This window comes from Protopterus annectens, chromosome 7.part0 (assembly GCF_019279795.1).
Source record: "Protopterus annectens isolate FY-2018-M chromosome 7.part0, PAN1.0, whole genome shotgun sequence".
Classification (NCBI taxonomy): domain Eukaryota; kingdom Metazoa; phylum Chordata; order Ceratodontiformes; family Protopteridae; genus Protopterus; species Protopterus annectens.
In genome coordinates, this window is record NC_056739.1 from 1,225,485,998 (window position 1) to 1,225,503,824 (window position 17,827).

Genomic DNA, 17,827 nt, shown 5'->3' on the forward strand with positions numbered 1-17,827 from the left:
AACAAATATAACGTTAAACGCTTAACGAATCACCGCATTTTTCGTCCTCTAAAATACTTCATCAGACAACAATAAAACATAAAGAATCTTTGAACATTATTTTTAGAAGGGGACGGAACATTAAAGATTGGTTGTTGTTTCAGAACAAAGATAAAAAGAAAACGAAGAAGCCTGTTGGCACATTCCCATGTAGGATGTGCACACAATGTCCATGGATGGTGGACAAATAAGTGTATTTATTGAATCAACGGGAAAAGAAATTGTAAGCAAAACACACAGCACTTGTGAGTCTTATGGAGTTGTATATATTGCTATATGTGGGATATGCTCCGGCTTTTATGTTGGAAAGACAGAGAGAAAAATAAGAAGGAGAGTTTATGAACACATTAATGATATAAAAAATAAAAAAGAAAGTAATGCATTATATAGACACACCATCACATGTCCCCTAGCTAAATATATGCTTTTTATTATTGTGGAAGTTCAGAAAGATGAAAGGGGTGGTTTATGGGAAACTAAAATTGAATACCGAGAATTATATTGGCAAATTTTTTTAGAGGCCAATAAATTCCCAGGTTTAAATGACAATGTTTCCCTAGTACCAGTTTTGAAGTTGAGGGCAGCTAGATTATAAGTAGATTACACATATATAAATGTGAAATGTTGGATGTTCTTAAGTCATTTTATATGGTTTTAGAGATCCATAGTATTTTATATAGTGATTTGACATTTTTATAATTATATTTTATGTATTAATTATATATTGTATTTATTGTAGGTACATCATTTTATGTAATATATTTAGTTTCATTACTATATTTATTATATTTATCCATTATATTTATTGTATGCATATTATTATGTTTTCTGACAACAATATTTAAGTTATTACATATATACAGTTCATATAGATTTATTCACTGTTAACATTTCTTTTTGGTATTTTTATCTTGGCCACTGGGTGGGAGTATTGTCATGAAGAAAATGGACATGTTAAGCTCACTGAGTTATGTATATCTTTGTGCGTATCATAGTTATATGCACATATATATTTCACAAGTGAGATTTTTTGGAGCCAAAGCATATAAACTACATACTATATACCATATAAGCTTTATGTCTATGTTTATACATTTTCACAGTTTTATATTTAAGGTTTTAGGTGATTATTTATTGTCGCCTCACAGTTAGACGTTGCACGTTCGATCCTCAGTTAGAGCGTCTTCTGTGTGGCGACATGCGTGAATGGGCATTCCTTCGTTGAAGGTTGTGCGTTAGGCCCGGCAAGCCAGCATGTAAAACTCTACTGCCAATCATTAGCGGACCGGAGTTCCGCTGTGGCGACCCCTAACCGGGAAAAGCCGAAAGACACAAACAAACAAAATTATGTTGCAATACATTTAATTGGGAATACATATTCATGAGATGGAACATCATTGGATGATTTGAAATTGTGCCAGCATATATATATGTTAATTCATTATTTTATTGTTGTCTGATGAAGTCTTTTAGAGGACGAAAAACGAGGTGATTTGTTAAGCGTTTAACGTTATATTTGTTCAATAAACTGGTTGTTTTTGTTTTGCTTGCTGTCCGGTGCCTTGTTTATCCTCACACAGTGCGGTTGTTGGTTATTTGTTCGGTTTTGCACTGTTCCTCATATTTTGGTTATCAATTAAATAATTAACTAGATGACATCATCATGAATTCTTTCAACAAGTTCTTAAAGTCAAAGACAAGAAATATGCAGATCTATGAAAGCTTATAGAAAGCGTTTCTCTTACTTATAACTTATTCATTATAAAAATAATACTCAAAAAATATCCAGTCACACCTATATAGTTATATAAAAATTATATTAACACTTCAATAAAAAACAAACAGATTTATACAAGTCTAATATAAAACTAAGAGCTAATAATATAGAAAAAAAAATTTTACCTAACAAATGGTCTCCTGTTTTACTTACAAATAACTTTTTAATGTTTAACAACAATTACTACCTTCAAAAAGAGGGTGTTGGGATGGGGTCACCTTGTGGCACTATCTTTGCCAACTTGGTCATGGTAGGGTGGTAAAAGAAGTACATCTTGGATGGTGCTTATGCCAATAATATTGTTTTATATTTATGGTATTTGGATGATTTATTCATCCTACGGAATGGTAATCAACAAACAGCAGATGAATTATTGGCTTACATCAATAGCATTGCACATTACTTACAATTTACTCACACGATTGGTAAGCAGGAAATTAATTATTTAGATGTTAACCTCAGTAAGGACAGAAGGAACAGAAGGTTTACTGCTAAAATACATAAAAAACCTACTTATTCTAATTCTTTTCTGCATTTCACAAGCTCCCATCCTATGTCCAACAAGAAGGCACTTGTAAAAGGGCAGGGCCGCTAAGATGATGAGTGTGGATTCTGACTTTATTGACGACTGTAGATATCTAATGGAAATGTTTATGAGTAGGGGTTATGCGAAAGGAATACTACATGAGTTATTCACTGAGTTTAACCAAAAGAGAAATAATGGTCATTTTACACCAGTTTTGCATCAGAATGGTTCTCTAGTGCCTTGTTCAAGAAAAAGCAATGATACTGATTATACGGACACTTTTATTATAACATTCAATGCACAATTTTATTAAATTCAAGCAATAATCTTAAAAAAAAATGGAGATAAATTGATGAGGAAGTACTTATAAGGGACATATTTAAAGATGGGGTAAGAGTGATAGCAAGAAGAGGCAAAAATTTAAAAGCACGTCTTGAAATGGGTAGTTGGAAGAAAACACACGGGCAATGAATGAAAAAAATGTGGTATGTGCAGTTTTTGTAAATTTATGCATCAAGGTCAGTATGTGGAAATTAATGGTTACAAATATAAAATGCACCACAGGCTGAAATGTAACTCCAAAGCAATGGTTTATGTGGCTAGATGTAAGCAGTGTCTCGCTTACTACATAGGAAAAACTACTAGAGCCCTAAAAGACAGGGTATATGAGTATCAATATGCTATAAAGACATCTAATTTAACTAATGCCCTCGCCAAGCATGTGCATATGTAAAATGATCATAGTTTTGAATTTTATGGTATTCAGCAGGTAAATAAGCAGCTTAGAAGAGGTCCATGGATGTTACATTTGGAAAAAAACTGAGTCAATGTGGCAGGTATCTTTATATTCTTATGTCTGGCCTGGGCTTAATGATTATTGTGTCATTAACAGCATGCTAAAATTAAAAGCATTGCTCAGGTAGATTAAGGAATTTTAGCATTTGTATGTTTTGGTATTATTTTTTGAATTAAATTTTCTGCAGGCTAATTTTTTGGTATGTAATAATTTGTAATAATTTTTAACAATTTTCAGTGAATGTAACAAATTTAGTAATTAGTATCTGTTTTGTAGATGTGAATGTCACATGCAACTTCAAATTTGTCGTATTTTAATAATGGCATCATTTCCTTCTTAGAAGGGACATTTGAATGATATTTAACTGATTGCTTTGGTAACTAACTCTTTGGTCAGATGAAGTTTGTGAATCCACAAACAAAAAGCACTTCACCTTAATAAACAAAGAGTCTAGTCCGAGATTTAGCTGTGTTTTTTTGCTTCTTTTAACAAGTTTGTCTAGTCAATTATCATTTTTCTGGTAGTCTGTTTTGACACAAGTTGTCGATCTGAAAGATGTAGTACTGTCAAGATAGTACCCGAGTTGTCTGTGGACATCAAAGGTAGGAAATATCCTTTCCCCCTCATTTCTACATTTAGGAAGGGAAAAGGGGAGATGGATTGGATACTATTTTAGGCATGAAATAAGGACTAGTTCTCAAAGAAACCCTGTCTGTATCAAAAAATGAGACAAGGTTGACTCACCATAAGAGCTTGCAACTCACATACTCAACTTGCAGAGATTATAACAATCAGTAAAACAGTCTTCTAATTTAAGAACCTCAAGCCAGCCAGATTAGCTGGTTCAAATGGAGCAAATGCTAACAAAAATTAAGAAACCAAGGAGGGGGCATTGTTTATCTTGGAGGCCAATTATGCAAAACTCTTTTCAAAAACATTTTGACATGAGAATGCACTGAAATCTGGAGATCCATGGGCAGACAAAAAAAAAACCTTGACGGAGGAGTAAGAAAGACCACAGGATAATAATTCACACAAATATTGTGAAACCAGAGAAACACTAGCCATGAAGGGGTGCTGGTGATGTTGTTGTCATCAACTAGAAAAATGTTTCCATTTGTTAATATATGAGCTTCTTGTATCAGGCTTTCTTGCATCCATTAGTACCTGCTGCATGTCCACAGTAAAAAGGCATATAAAGGGAATTAAGACCATATCATCCAGGCAGTCAGTTGAAGTTGATTAGGGTCAGGGTATATCAAACACCCCTGGTCTTGTGTGAGTAGATCCACTCTGTGAGGAAGCTTTTGTTAATTGCCCCTGGCCATTTCCAAATGAAGGAAGAAGCACTGTTGCCTTGGCCAGAAGGAAGTCATCAGAATAATCTTGAGAGATTCCTTCTTAATCTTCAGAAATCACCTGGTATCAGTGGAAAGGTGGAAAAACATACAACGACATTCCTGTCCAAGGAAAGGTAAATGCATCTGTCTTCTAGGTTTTCTTGAATAGAGTCTTGAAGTAGAATCCTGCTAGCTAATAGTACACAATGAGGCAAATAAGTCTACTTGAGGAATTCCACACACATGGATCAAAATCTTGGATGATCCCGATCCAGTTTTCATTCACAAGGGTCTGCCCTTGTCTTGTTCAGCTTGTCTGCCACACAGTTTTGCTCTGACAGAATGTAGGATGCTTGTAGAGTGAGAATGTGCTGTGAAGCTATATTCTAAGCTAATGAGGCCAGTCTGCAAGAGGGAAAGACTTGGTTTGGAGGTCATAATGGCAACTGAATAAAATAAACCGAATGTCTAGGTAACCTGAACAAGCTGTTTTCTTGTTTTACATCTATTAAATAAAACCACATCGTCATCATCTTTTGTGAAGGTTATGATAAATGCAAATAAGGCAATAAACATTGCTTTATTTGTCATATTTTTAGATAAAAGAGCAACTCAGTCAAAATGGAAAAGTATAGTAGACAGCACAAGTGCCTAACAAACTCAGATCATTGTTATATCTCCATGTTCGCAACACATTCATTTTGAAATTCCATTAAATATTATTTAAAATAATCAGCATTTTATGCAAAGACTAGGTATGCAAAACACACATGTCCAATTAGCTGGATTGAATTATTTATCCCACACTTGAACATACCTTGTTTTGATCTTCAATGAGTTGATACATCTTTGTATCAACTCCTGGGACCATGAAATCTCCATAAAGGACTGGCTGGTAAGGGACAACCTCTTCAAAAATTGTCCCAAATTCCACAATCTTATTCTTCATCAGTTCATCAAACCAATACCGATCTTCATCATTCACAAGACGGTCCTGGAAAACTCGACAGCTCTCATGGTACCACAGTCTCAGCAAAAGAACCTGATCCTGTTAAGAAGATAATAAAACATGTATTTCATCATCTGCTATAGAAATATGTGTAGTTCAACTAGTCTTTAAATTTGTACAAGTTAATAGTTTTGTAATTTTTGCGTCCTTGATTGGGTCCATGTCTGAAAAGGGCCATTAGACCAGCCTATTTATAGGTTCATAGGTGTGTACTAGGCTAATGGCCCTGGAGCCTTTACAAGCTTAGCCCATAAAAGTGCCCTGACATCATTCCGCCCACCGTTAGTTCCCAGTGCCTTTATCAAGTAGAGCCACTGGAGTGATCCCTGGGGTGAACTTTCTATTACTCATCTACTCATCAAGATTTCTCTTGAAGAGGGACGGTGAGGTGCTCTGCTTGACATGTATGGGAAGTCTGTTTCAGAGCATGGGCAGTCTCTAGGTGAGGACCCTGTCCCTCCAGCATGTTATTTTTATTGTGATAATGAGGTTGAGGTCTCGAGTGTGTGGTGCAGAGGGATTGGGATTTCTTTAGATGTACCATTTCTAACAGAGCTGGGTCAGACATGGCTTTGTAAGTCAAGCAGAGATCGCCTCTAAGTAGGCGATATGAGACAGAGAATAGCTGGAGTCTTTTGAGTCTGTCCGTGTAGGACATGTGTTTAATGCCTAGGATCCTCTTCGTGAGGTACTTCTGTGGCCTCTCCAGCTGTTTCAGGTGTCTAGTGAGGTACATGCCAAATGGGGCATTATACTCGATGATTGGTCTAATGAGGGAAGAGCAGAGAGAGAGAGACAATGACCTCTTTCTTCCTGGATGCAAAACCCTTGGTAATGAGATGTGCCACACAGAAGGACTTTCTGACCACAGTGGCAATGTGGTGGTCAAAGAAGAGGTTGCTGTCAACCTGTATCCCCAGATCTCTTATAATGCCTTCAGTGTTCAGTGGGCTCCCATCGATGTGGTAATTAGTGGGAACTGAGTTTTTACCAAAGGGAATGATGACGTATTTTTTGGCTTTAAGCTTAAGGCCATGGTTTCGAAACCAGTCATTGGTCTCAGTGAGGCCTTTCTTTAGGATACCTGCATCACTTGGGGAGTTAATAATGGTTGCCACCTTGCAGTCATCTGCAAACTTGGTCAGACAGAGTCCCTTTGTGTTGGCCTGGACTTCTGAGAAGTAGATGCCGAACAGGAGAGGACCCAGGACTGATACCTGTGGGACTCCACTTGTGACTGGTTGGCAGTCTGACTTGAAGTTTGCTGCTTTCACACTGTGTGTTCTGTGAGCCATTGCAACCCACCTAGTGATATAAGGGTTGATGCCTACTTTGATGAGTTTATCAATAATTCCCGAGTGAGGAATGGTATCAAAGGCCTTGGCCAGATCGAGGTAGGCTGTATGCACCACCTTACCTTCATCCCCAGGCCTGATGATTGACTCAAAGAAGTCAACCAGGTTGAGCAGGCATGATCTCCCTTTCACATAACCAAACTAGAGCAAAACAAATTCATCTGTCATGATACAGCATCATTGGATGATATCTATGGATGCATATAACTGCAGTATCAAAAAATATTTTTACTAGTAGGCTTCTGGACCCACAAATACATTTTCTGTACATCTATCTATTCTGTGCATTTCAGCCCTTATTTAAAACCTAGAAATAGATGTATTTCTAACACATAATGCAACATAACTCACCTGCAGTAATCTTTATTTTACTTTATTGATCTTCTACAATAATATACTTCTGCAGACAGGCCCTCTTATCTACTAAGAGATAAACACTGATAGAATGAAGTAAATAAGATTGCAAAACAAGACGATTTAAAATGTGCAGGTTTAAAATACATATTTTGGTAGAAAGCAGTAAGTTTACTTGGTTGAATTTGAGATGAGACCCCAATGACAATACAAGCTATACATCAATCAGTTTTGGGTCTTTTTTATGTTACTAATGGTTTTAAATCTTAAGTTTAGAAACTCAGCAAAACAGTGGATTAATGAACTGTCCCATTTCTTACAGCATCTGTCTGGAAAATGCACCCTGCTTTGTGGTCAGTCCAGGTTTATTGTTTTTCCATAAGCCACAAAGAGGTAAAAGTTAAGTCCAATAACTAGTTATAGACTCAATATAGACAAGTCCCATTCAGCCCTTCTGGGCTTGGAGTTTCAGAAATCGAAGCTGACCCATTACTATGGTCCACTAAATGATCCATTAACAACTGAAGTTATTCTAGATCAATTATCTTGTATTTCCCTAGCAAAAGAGATAAAAGTTGGACTCTCAGAAGCAAAGAAATATCAGAGCCAAAGTTCACTCCACCGGGTGGTGTCACTGTTGAAGTGACACACTGAACCCAAATGCAAAAATGGAAAAATGGGTTGTGGATGGAAGGATGGATGAAACATCAGACTCCAATAATATCCACTGAGTGAATTATAAAAAAGGGTAAAAATTAGGACATATACTGTAAAATTCTAGTCATCATAATTTGTTACAATACCTTTAGGACCTGTGGTAGGCAAAAAGCTAAACCAGCATAATGCTGTCACTGGAAAGAACAGTATTACTTTTTTCTGCAGTTGAGATTTCTCCTGTCAAAGGCTAAGCTATCAATTTTTTTTTTTAAAACACCTTTACTAAATTATCACTTAAGACATAGGCAAGCATACATTAACAGAAAAGAAAAAAATAATTTATTTATTCACCATAACATTCCATCTATGTTGTCCATTTTCATTCTTCCTCAACCTGTGGGTTCTGATCCAAACATCAAATCTGACTCAGCCATTTTGTATAGATTATGATCTGACTCTTAAGCTCCTCTCTTACCCATAAGGCCCCTGTCCTCCAGATTACTTGAGATCGAGTTTGCTGCAGCTGAATATGCATGATACATAAATGTATATAAAGAAATTTATCATAAGATAGAAAAGATAAAATCAGGAGCTCAAAAAGAACAGTGGTTCCTGAAACACCTCTACAAATCTTCCCAAAAGGGATAGGGGGATGGAGGGGGGAGTTTTGGAAGAATGAAGATTGGACAACACTGATGGAACATTATGGTGGGTACATAACTTCTTTATCTGATGATATTTTCACTCATTTCTCAACCTGTGGGACAGTCCCCAGCTACACTGGTCTTGGGAGACCCTTATGGAAGGATATTCTGGAGCACTGAAGAACCAAAGGATGCTCTATTTCTTGATATAATATCTAATTTGTAATGCATAACAAAGGTATGAGTATTTGACCAGGAAGCAGCTGCATAAATGTCATCATTGGATACTCTAGACCAAAAGGCTGCTGAGGCGAACACTGATCTAGTAGAATGTGTTTTCACATGGTTAGGTGGGGTAATACTTTTAGCAGTAAAAACATAAGAAATGCAATTTGTTATCCATTTAGCCAGAGTTGTTTTGTTTCCCAATTTTGCTTTGGAAAAGGAAACAAAAAATTGGTCAGATTTCCTGAAAGCTTTTGTCCTGTCCATATAAAAATTAAATTATCTATGCATATCAACAAGGTGAACAGCATATTCAGCCTTGTTTTGGAAAGTAGGCAAGAATACTGGAACACTGATAACTTAGGCCATGGTGGTGCAGCGGTTAACATTGTCGCCTCACAGCAAGAGATTCTCCTGTTCGATTCTCGGCTGGAGTGCCTTCTGTGTGGAATCTGCATGTCCTCCCCACGGTCAAGTGACATTAAAGACATGCAGGTAGGTGCGAGCATGAGTGGGTGTGCCTTCTTTGAAGGTTGGGCATCGGGCTGGCAACTCTGCACTGTAAAAATCCACTGCCAATCATTTGTGGACCAGAGTTCCGCTGTGGTGACCCTTAACCGGGAAAAGCCAAAAGACATTACTTTTACTGGAACATTGATAACTTGTTTAATATTGTGTTCTGAAGCAATTTCTGGTAAAATGATGGATCTGTATGCAAAGTGACTGTTTTTGTGAAAAATTAAGTAAGGTGGTCTGGAACAAAGCACTTGTAATTCTGAACTTCTTCTAGCCGAGGTTATAGCTACCAAAAAAATACCATTTTCCAATATAAGAATTTGAGATCCACTTTGGCAGAAGGTTCAAAAAGTGAGTGCAGTAGAGTTTGTAAGACCATGGTGAGATCTCACTGAGGAGTAGACTCTTTGACTGGGGGCCTAAGAAGAAAAGCCCCTCTCAGGAAGGCCTTGCCCAATTTGAAAGAAGTTTTTGCCTATATCATAACTGGATATGGCTGCCAATTGAACTTTGATAGTGGAATACCGTGCTCCATGTTGAAAGACTGAGACAAGAAAGTCGGGAACTGCTGGAATTAAAGCAGTAAAGGGATCTAAAAGTTTCTGCTGAGCCCAAATAAAGAACATTTTCCATTTGCTTTTATAATTTTTTCTTGAGGAAGCCTTATGTGAGCACACTATTTTTTTTTTTTTAACTGGAGAGGACAGCCTGGAATGCCTAGCCATCACTGGAAGTGGAGAAACCATGCGGTCAATTTGATGCCTGTTAGATCTGGGTGAGTTTATCCTGATGGATGAGATATGAGGTCTGGACTTGGGTCCAGTGTCCAGGGAGGACTTATCAGATGAGACCAAAGGAAGGGAAACCAGACCTTGCAAGGCCAGAAGGGGGCAATGAGGATAACTTTGCTCTTCAACCTTTGCACTTTCTGAAGGAATTTGAGGATGGGAGGTAGGGAGGATAAGCATAAAGGAGACCAGAGGGCCAAATATGGACTAGAGCATCTCTCCATGACTGTCCCTGAGAAGGGATTAGGGCAAACAGCCTGCTGCATTTGTTGTTAGCTGGGGATGCAAAGATATCACAGCAAGGTAGACCCCATTTGTGGAATTTCTTGTTTGACACAGACTGATTTAGAGACCACTCATGAGGTGTCAGAACAGTTCTTCTGAGCTTGTCTGCTAAAATGTTGGATTTACTTGGTATGTGCATTGCTACTAGAAAGCATTTGTTGGAGATCGCCCATTGCCAAACTCTCAATGCTTCTCGACAAAGAGGGTAAGATCTGGTTCCCTCATGTTGTTGATGTACCAGACTACTGACATGTTGTGCACTTGTATAGCAATTGTCCATAGAAGAAGAAAGCGCTGTAAGGCCTGCAACTCTAGAAGCACCGCTGTCATCTCTACAACACTGATATGTAGAGAGGTTTCCTGTTTCAACCATGTGCCTTGAACAGTTCGTTCCAGGTATTGCCACCTCCCCATCTGGGATGCATCCATGATCAATTTGGCATTGGAGGAAGGAAGAATAAATGGACGTCCTTTCTCAACATTCCTCGAGAGCAGCCACCTTGATAGAGAGTCTTTGCACACTCAAGATAGTTTTACAGTGTGATTCAAGGGATAGCTATGTAAGGGTCACTGTACTGCTTGAGTCTATTGTAAAACTCTCATGTGAATGTGAGCTGTTGGAATGAAAGTTATACAGACAGCCATCAAGCCCAGTACATTGAGAACTAATTCTACTGGTGGTGAAGGATTGGTTAGAATTTGTTTGTTGTGTAACCTTAAGGACACAGTTCTGTTCAGAGGTAGGAAGGCTAAACAACTGCATGCGTCTAGATGTGCCCCTATAGAATCTATTACCTGGACTGGGTGAAGTTGAGCCTTTTGTGTGTTTATAGTGATCTCCAATGTGTTTGCTAGATGAAGCAGATAATTCCTGGCTTGAATGAGTAGATGCCTGGTTGGTGTGGTCAGGAGCCAATCATCCAGTTAAGAAAACACTCTGAATCTGAGCAGTCTCAAGCGAACTGCTACTACTGCCTCACATTTGGTGAATACCCTGGGGGCTGTGGTAAGACCAAAGGGCAGAGCTCTGAATTGGTAATGACTGGCTCCCAGCCAAACACGGAGAAATCTTTGGGAGTGCCTGTCCATTCTGATGTGGTAGCACACATCCAGAAGGTCTATAAAACACATCCAGTTGTCTTTCTGGAGAAAGGGTAGAATAGACTGTACTGCAGCCATCCAGAATTTTGAGCTCTTTACAGACTTATTCAGGGATGACAGATCTTGGATAGGTCTCAGGTCCCCTGTTTTTCTGGCACTAAAAAAAGAACCTTGAGTAAATTCCAGATCCTATCTGGTCTGGTGGGACCTTCTGGATGACCCTTTTTTTCTAGCAGCTTTGTGATTTCTCTCTGATTGGGTGGAACATCAGAAAGATTTTTCTTTGGGTTGGGAGTTTTTAAAAAGGGAATGTAGTATCCTCTGGATATGATCCTTTATGCCCAATGGTTGTTAGTAATGGCAAGCCAGGCATTTGGGTGCAAAGACAGGCACCTCCAGAATACCTCCAAACAGGGACAGTTGAGTAAGTGCTTAGGAGCACTGAAAGGATCTGAGAAAGAATCTCTAGATCTTGGGTTCTGTGGACCTCCTCTGCCATGTGGGTGGTGTCTTCTATTGTAATTATTTCTGCCTGTGCCTCTAGGGGAAAATTCTCCTTGTGAATCCTGGAAAGACCCTTGTGTTAAACCACAATTTCTTACCACCATGTAGGTTCCTGGAAAAAGGCCTTTCTGGGATAGAAAATTGGTTTCTGACAGCAGACAATGTCTTTCCATCCTTTTTACAGTGGGAGAAAGTGTCTTTCGCAGATGGGCCAAAAAGTGATGATCCATCAAATGGTGCATTGATAAATGATGCCTTTAATGGTTCCGCAAAGTCACAAAATCACATCCAGGCAGGTCTCCTTATGGCAATGTCTGAAACAGCGGCTGTTGAGGTACCTTCTGCAGCATGCAAGATTAGCCTCATTTGAGATAGACTGGCCATCATAGAGGAAAATGTTTTCTGTTCCTCTTAAGACATGGATCCTGGGGCAGTGTTAGAGAGTTCCTTTACTAAGTCCCTCAGTAACCTGGTAAAATGAGCCAAGTAATTCAGCAATCGCAATGCAAAAGTCACCAATGTGTACACCCGCTTCATAAATCTGTCCAAAGCCCTAAACTCCCTGTTAGGGGAATGGACAGTGGAGCTTTGTTCAGCTAGCTCCTTTTTTGTGGCTGCCATAAGGTCTATCTGAAGAGGCACTGAGAATTTTGTCAGCTCTTTTTGGGATGGGATCCCCAGTGTCCGCCTCCTTCCATGCCCTATGGGAGAAAAGGTCTATGAGGTCATTGTAGATCCCAGTGTGTGATGTACCTTTAGGAAGCATTCCAGTCAGTGGGCACATGCATATAAGTACTAAGCACATGTAAGCGATAGTGCCATTTTGAGTGAGCAGCCAGAGTGATAGCATACATGTATGTAGTCAGTCAGTTACATAGTTCATTTAAATTCAATGTTCCTGCCATCTATTCTGATTTGTTCATATACAATAAACTGCTTAAACAAACACCCAAGCCTCAACGTCTTCTTAATGTACACAAGACAAGCGACATGGTGTCAGAATGGGATCCAGAATCACAGCCATAAGACAACCGGAACCGGTTAGAAGTGGAGGAAGATATAGGAGTGGATCATCCCAACTGCTCAAACGACTTACAAAATATGTCAAAAACAAATTCCAGGTACTAAAAATCTCTTAAATTATTTCTTTTGCTAGAAATATAAAACAAAACACTCAGAATGCTCGAAAAGAATTTGTGATTAAACGTAATGTCTGAAATTGCAACATACTGATAAAAATATTCAAAATAATTATTAAAACGTTTGAAACAATATCCAAATCGCATAAAATCTACAGAAAAAGGAAAATTAACATATTTTATGCTATGTACTACTTTTTCATATTAACTAAAGCTATTCAAGTTATCCAAAGTGTGCAGAGTGTTTGCAAGTGTGTGCAGTATTATAGTGCAATTATTTCACAAAGTAGTTATTTCAAAGAATATTTTGAAGAGTACAGTCTTCTGAAGAGCTTATTGTACATTTGACTATTATATAAGTACCTGGTGTGTATGCATGTTCATACATAATTACAAGGGCCAAAATTACATTGTGTTTTACTATAATCTGTGGGCATGGCAGAAGGATTTTGCAGACCCGCACTGCTTGTATTTGGTAACAATATTGCAGAAAATTAGAAAGTGTTTGAGCAGGAATATGATATTTTCATACAGGCTACTTTTTCTGACAAAGACGCATGTACACGCATTCATTCTGCTTAATTTAGCTGGTTCAGAGGTCATTGAAAGAGAACGTCCATTTATGCATGCACCTGCTGTGCTTGCAGGGGAGGGGAAAGACCACTATATTGTGGTACCAGCTGAAACACGGGAAGACCCTGAGTGTTTAAAATGTAAATTTAGAGAAATGTGTAACCCCCAAATGAATATTACAGTGGAAAGGCACTTATTTTGCAAAAGGGATCAAAAGCCTGGCAAAACACTTGCAGCATATATAACTGACTTGAGAAATAAGGTTAAAACATGCAGATTGATATGAGTTGATAAAGGACAGGCTTGTGTGTGGTATTAACAATGATACAGTGAGAAAGATTTTGCTATGAGATTGTTATTTGATGTTAAATAAGGCCATTGAAATGTGTTAGATATACAAGCTTACAGAAAGGTACACAAGTATGCGTACAAATGAGAAAGCAAACCTTCAAGTACCTTCATAGCCCATGTAGACAGTATGCAGCACAAGGTTAAACGATACAGGCCCAAGGGTGTGGCAACTTGAGTAAAGCTCAGAGCTACTTCAATAAGACCTACGATGTATGCAGCAAAGCACAGGGTGACTCAGCAAAGCCCATAGCAAACCTCATAGTCAACTGTCATAATTGTGGTGGTAATCATGAACCCAGACAAGAAAAGTGCTTAGCTTTTTGTCAGCAGTGTCATTCTTGCAATAAGTGGAATAATTTCAAAAGGTTTTGCAAATCAAATAATGCACATTATTTTATTAAAATAGGGCATTCCAAGAAGGCAGGGTGGTCAGTTAGAAAGCTACGACCCTACTTTTTGTGTTGATGGTGTGTCTGTGCTTGGTGAAACAGTCAATGCAGTAGATCTGTGGGCAAAGATCAAAATCTTTTGTACTGTTTGGATTAATGGGAGTTCCACAGAGCTCAAAGTAGATACTGGCTCAAAGTGCAATGTTATGTCAGCAGAAACATTTGTTAGGGTAAAAGTTAGAGAACAACTTGATCTGACAAAGTGTGGTAAAAATATCCAAACCGAAAGCTCAGTAGTGCTTTCATATTACTCTGCTGGGAACAGCTATGACTTGCAGTTTTACATGGTCAAGAGACAGCTGCAGTCATTATTAGGCCTCAGAGACACTTTAAAAATAGGACTGCTTTCATTTAATGAAGAAGTTCACCATGTAAGCCTGAATAACAACAGCTCAAATTTCGCCCAAACTATGTTTTCTGAGTATGTTGATATTTTTGCAGACAAACTAGGCAAACTCCCAGTTGTGTATCCAGAATAGAATCAAAGCTGAGAAGAACCTACTGAATGAGTACCCTCCATGGTAGTAGCTCATAAGTAAAGCTCAAATGATATCAGAATATGTATTGATCCAAGAGATCTGAACAAAGCATTGAAAAGGCCTCATCATCCAATGTACACAGTTGAAGAAGTTGCTGCCCTGGTGCCAAACATCACTGTTTTTTTCTGTCTTAGATGCAAAGAGTTGATTTTGGCAAATTTTGCTTGACGGAAAATTTTCATTGTTAACCACATTTGGTATGCCATTTGGAAGATGCAGATTTCTGAGAATGCCATTTGGGATAAATTCTGCCAGTGAAGTCTTTCAATGTGCAATGGAGCAAATTTTTTGGGCTATCCATGTGCTTTTATAGGAAATGATATTATAGTAGGAGGCAATGGTGAAGTGGAACATGACAGAAACCTCAAGAAAGTTCTGGAAAAAGCATGTGGAATGAATCTTAAGCTGAATCCTCAAAAGTGAAAATTCAGGCTACTAGAAGTTACTTATGTTGGTCACTTGTTTACCAGTTCAGGCTTACATCTGGATCCCACCAAGCAAACAGCAATTCTTGAGATGCCAGCTCCTGACAATGTTCATGCCCTCCAACATTTTCTTGGCATGGTCAACTATCTAGGCAAGTTCATTCCAGATTTAAGCCAACTTTCAGCACCATTAAGAGGGCTGACATGCAAAGATGTAATTTGGTCATGGCCAGAACAGCACCAAAGGGTATCTGATGTCCTGAAACAGAACATTGCTAGTCCACCAACTTTCAGCTACTATGATGTTCACAAACAAATTACTCTTTCCTGTGATGCTTCTAAGTTTGGTGCAGTTGCAAGCATTCTTCAAGGGGGTAGATCAATAGCCTATGCTTTGAGAACTCTTACCCAAACCAAGATGCAGTATTCCCAGATGGAGAAAGAGCTTTTGGCAATTGTGTCTGCATGTTCAAGGTTTCATGATTATATTTATGTTCGACCTATCCAGATCAAAACTGACCACCAACCTTTAGTCTCTATTTTAAGAAAGCCTATGCATGCAGCTCCTGCCAGATTGGAATGCACGATGCTCAACTTGCAGACTTACAGTTTTAATCTTGTTTATACAGAAGGCAAACTTCTTTATCTTGCTGACACCTTATCCAGATCTCCTAAAAGAACCACAGAACAGCATAACAATGAGCATCTTGATTTTGAAGTCATGAAAGTGAGGAATTTTTCTTCCACACATCTTGATGAGCTTAGAACTCACACAGCTTCAGATCCAGTTAGGTTCAAGGTTCATAGATTAGTACTAGGATAACTGCCTTTGTGAGTCATTTTAAGCCTAGCAAATTATCTCTTGTGAGACTCAAACCCTGTACCTTGTGCTTGTAAGGCAAACACCTTAACCATTAGGCCACCCTCCGACAGTCATCTGTGAGCACGGTCACTCAAGATGTAGACAGGCCAGACCTGAAGGCTTCCAAAGACACAGACTCCTCTGTGGAAGGGCTTTGGGTAGACCAACCACCTTTTTGGCGTAGGATTTCAAGGATGTCACCAAAGGAGACATCTGGTGGTGATCTTGGGGACCCTTCACCCTCAACAAAGTCCATGTTCTCTGTCAAAAATTCATGAGGGGGAATCCAGGTGCCTCCATTTATAGAGTCTCTTGTGGGGGACCTCCTGGGTAGGTTGTTCCAGGGGGCATCAAAAGCGCCAGGGACTTCTGTAGGTGGAGCTGCTTGGAAGCTCCTTGGAGATGGCTGTCCCTGAGGTGAAGTATGTGCAGGCTCAGGAGCAGAACTTAAGACAGGAGTAGGATCTGAAGGAGGTAAAGACGATGCAGCTCTCACCCACAAGAGTACCCTCTCCATCAACTCGAATGCAGAGGGATCCTCAGAGGCCAGTGGGCAATCCCTCCAGAGTCGAAGATCTCGGAGCACACAATCCCTGACCTTCCAGGATTCCCCAATCTAAAGGGGGAGTCAGAGCTGAGCTGGATAGTACTAAAGCACCGAGGGCAAACATGTCTATGAAAGCTGCAGAGTCGAAGCAAGCCCCCTGAACCTGACGCCACTGCTTTTGCTCCAAGATCCTTTGTGCTCCAACAGAGTTGGAGCTGACTGGATCAGAGAAGCCATCAGAGTCAAGAAAGATAATGTCTTCAGATCCAATGTGTCGATTGGTTGCCCCTGGATCCAAGGGCTCCAAAATAGGAGGCCAGATCAGAGGCATTATCAAAGGAAAGGTTGGCAGCTAATGGATCCAGTGGGTGATGGAGCAGGCAACAGCCCCATCTGAATCTACATCCTGAGGAATCGCCGTATTATCCTATCCACCTCTGCTTTGGACAGACTCTGGGAAGATCTTACAGAGGAAGAGGAGGAGGGAGGTCTTGAGAGTTTCTTCTGGAGAAACAGAGACCTTAGTCTTGGTAATACAGGCACTGGGGAGAACCTGGGAGCTTGACTACAAAGAGAAGTCATTAAAGGATGTGTTGGATCTGAGGGTTTCAGGTCCAACAACTTTAAGGTCTTGGTAGGTGGTTCTGAAGCAGATTTGGTAGGAGACTGGGCAGAAGAGCATTTTCAGTGCTCCCTGGGCTACCTAGATTTCTTGGGGTTTTGAGACCCTGATTCTTTAGCAGATCCAGCTGGGGAGGTGGCAAACTATGGAAGAAGGCCCTTCAAAATAAGTTTGTTTCAGTAGTCACTTAGAGCTCAGGAGTTAAAGCTTGTGCAAATATCACATGAGGTGTCTGACTGACCAGGGCCTAAACAATAAACACACTCTCTGTGGGCATCAGAGTTAGGGGTCTTATGCCTAGAGGAAGAGTATTTTTTGAAACCAGCAAGTTTTTCAGCCATACCGGAAAGTTTGAAGAAAAAAAAACAAAAGAAGTTTTTTTTTTTAGAAGAAGGTTAGAAAAA

The 17,827-nt window shown here is 39.2% G+C and overlaps 1 protein-coding gene across 1 annotated transcript in view; it reads right to left on the reverse strand.

Annotated features, from left to right (window-relative positions):
• The window catches only part of DNAH1 (dynein axonemal heavy chain 1), a 5,225,710-nt gene that overhangs the window by 1,957,413 nt on the left and 3,250,470 nt on the right, over positions 1-17,827 (reverse strand). Inside the window, exon 48 of the mRNA XM_044076389.1 lies at positions 5,296-5,526. Within this exon, the coding sequence (XP_043932324.1) occupies positions 5,296-5,526 (231 nt within the window). The remainder of the gene's footprint in view (positions 1-5,295; positions 5,527-17,827) is intronic.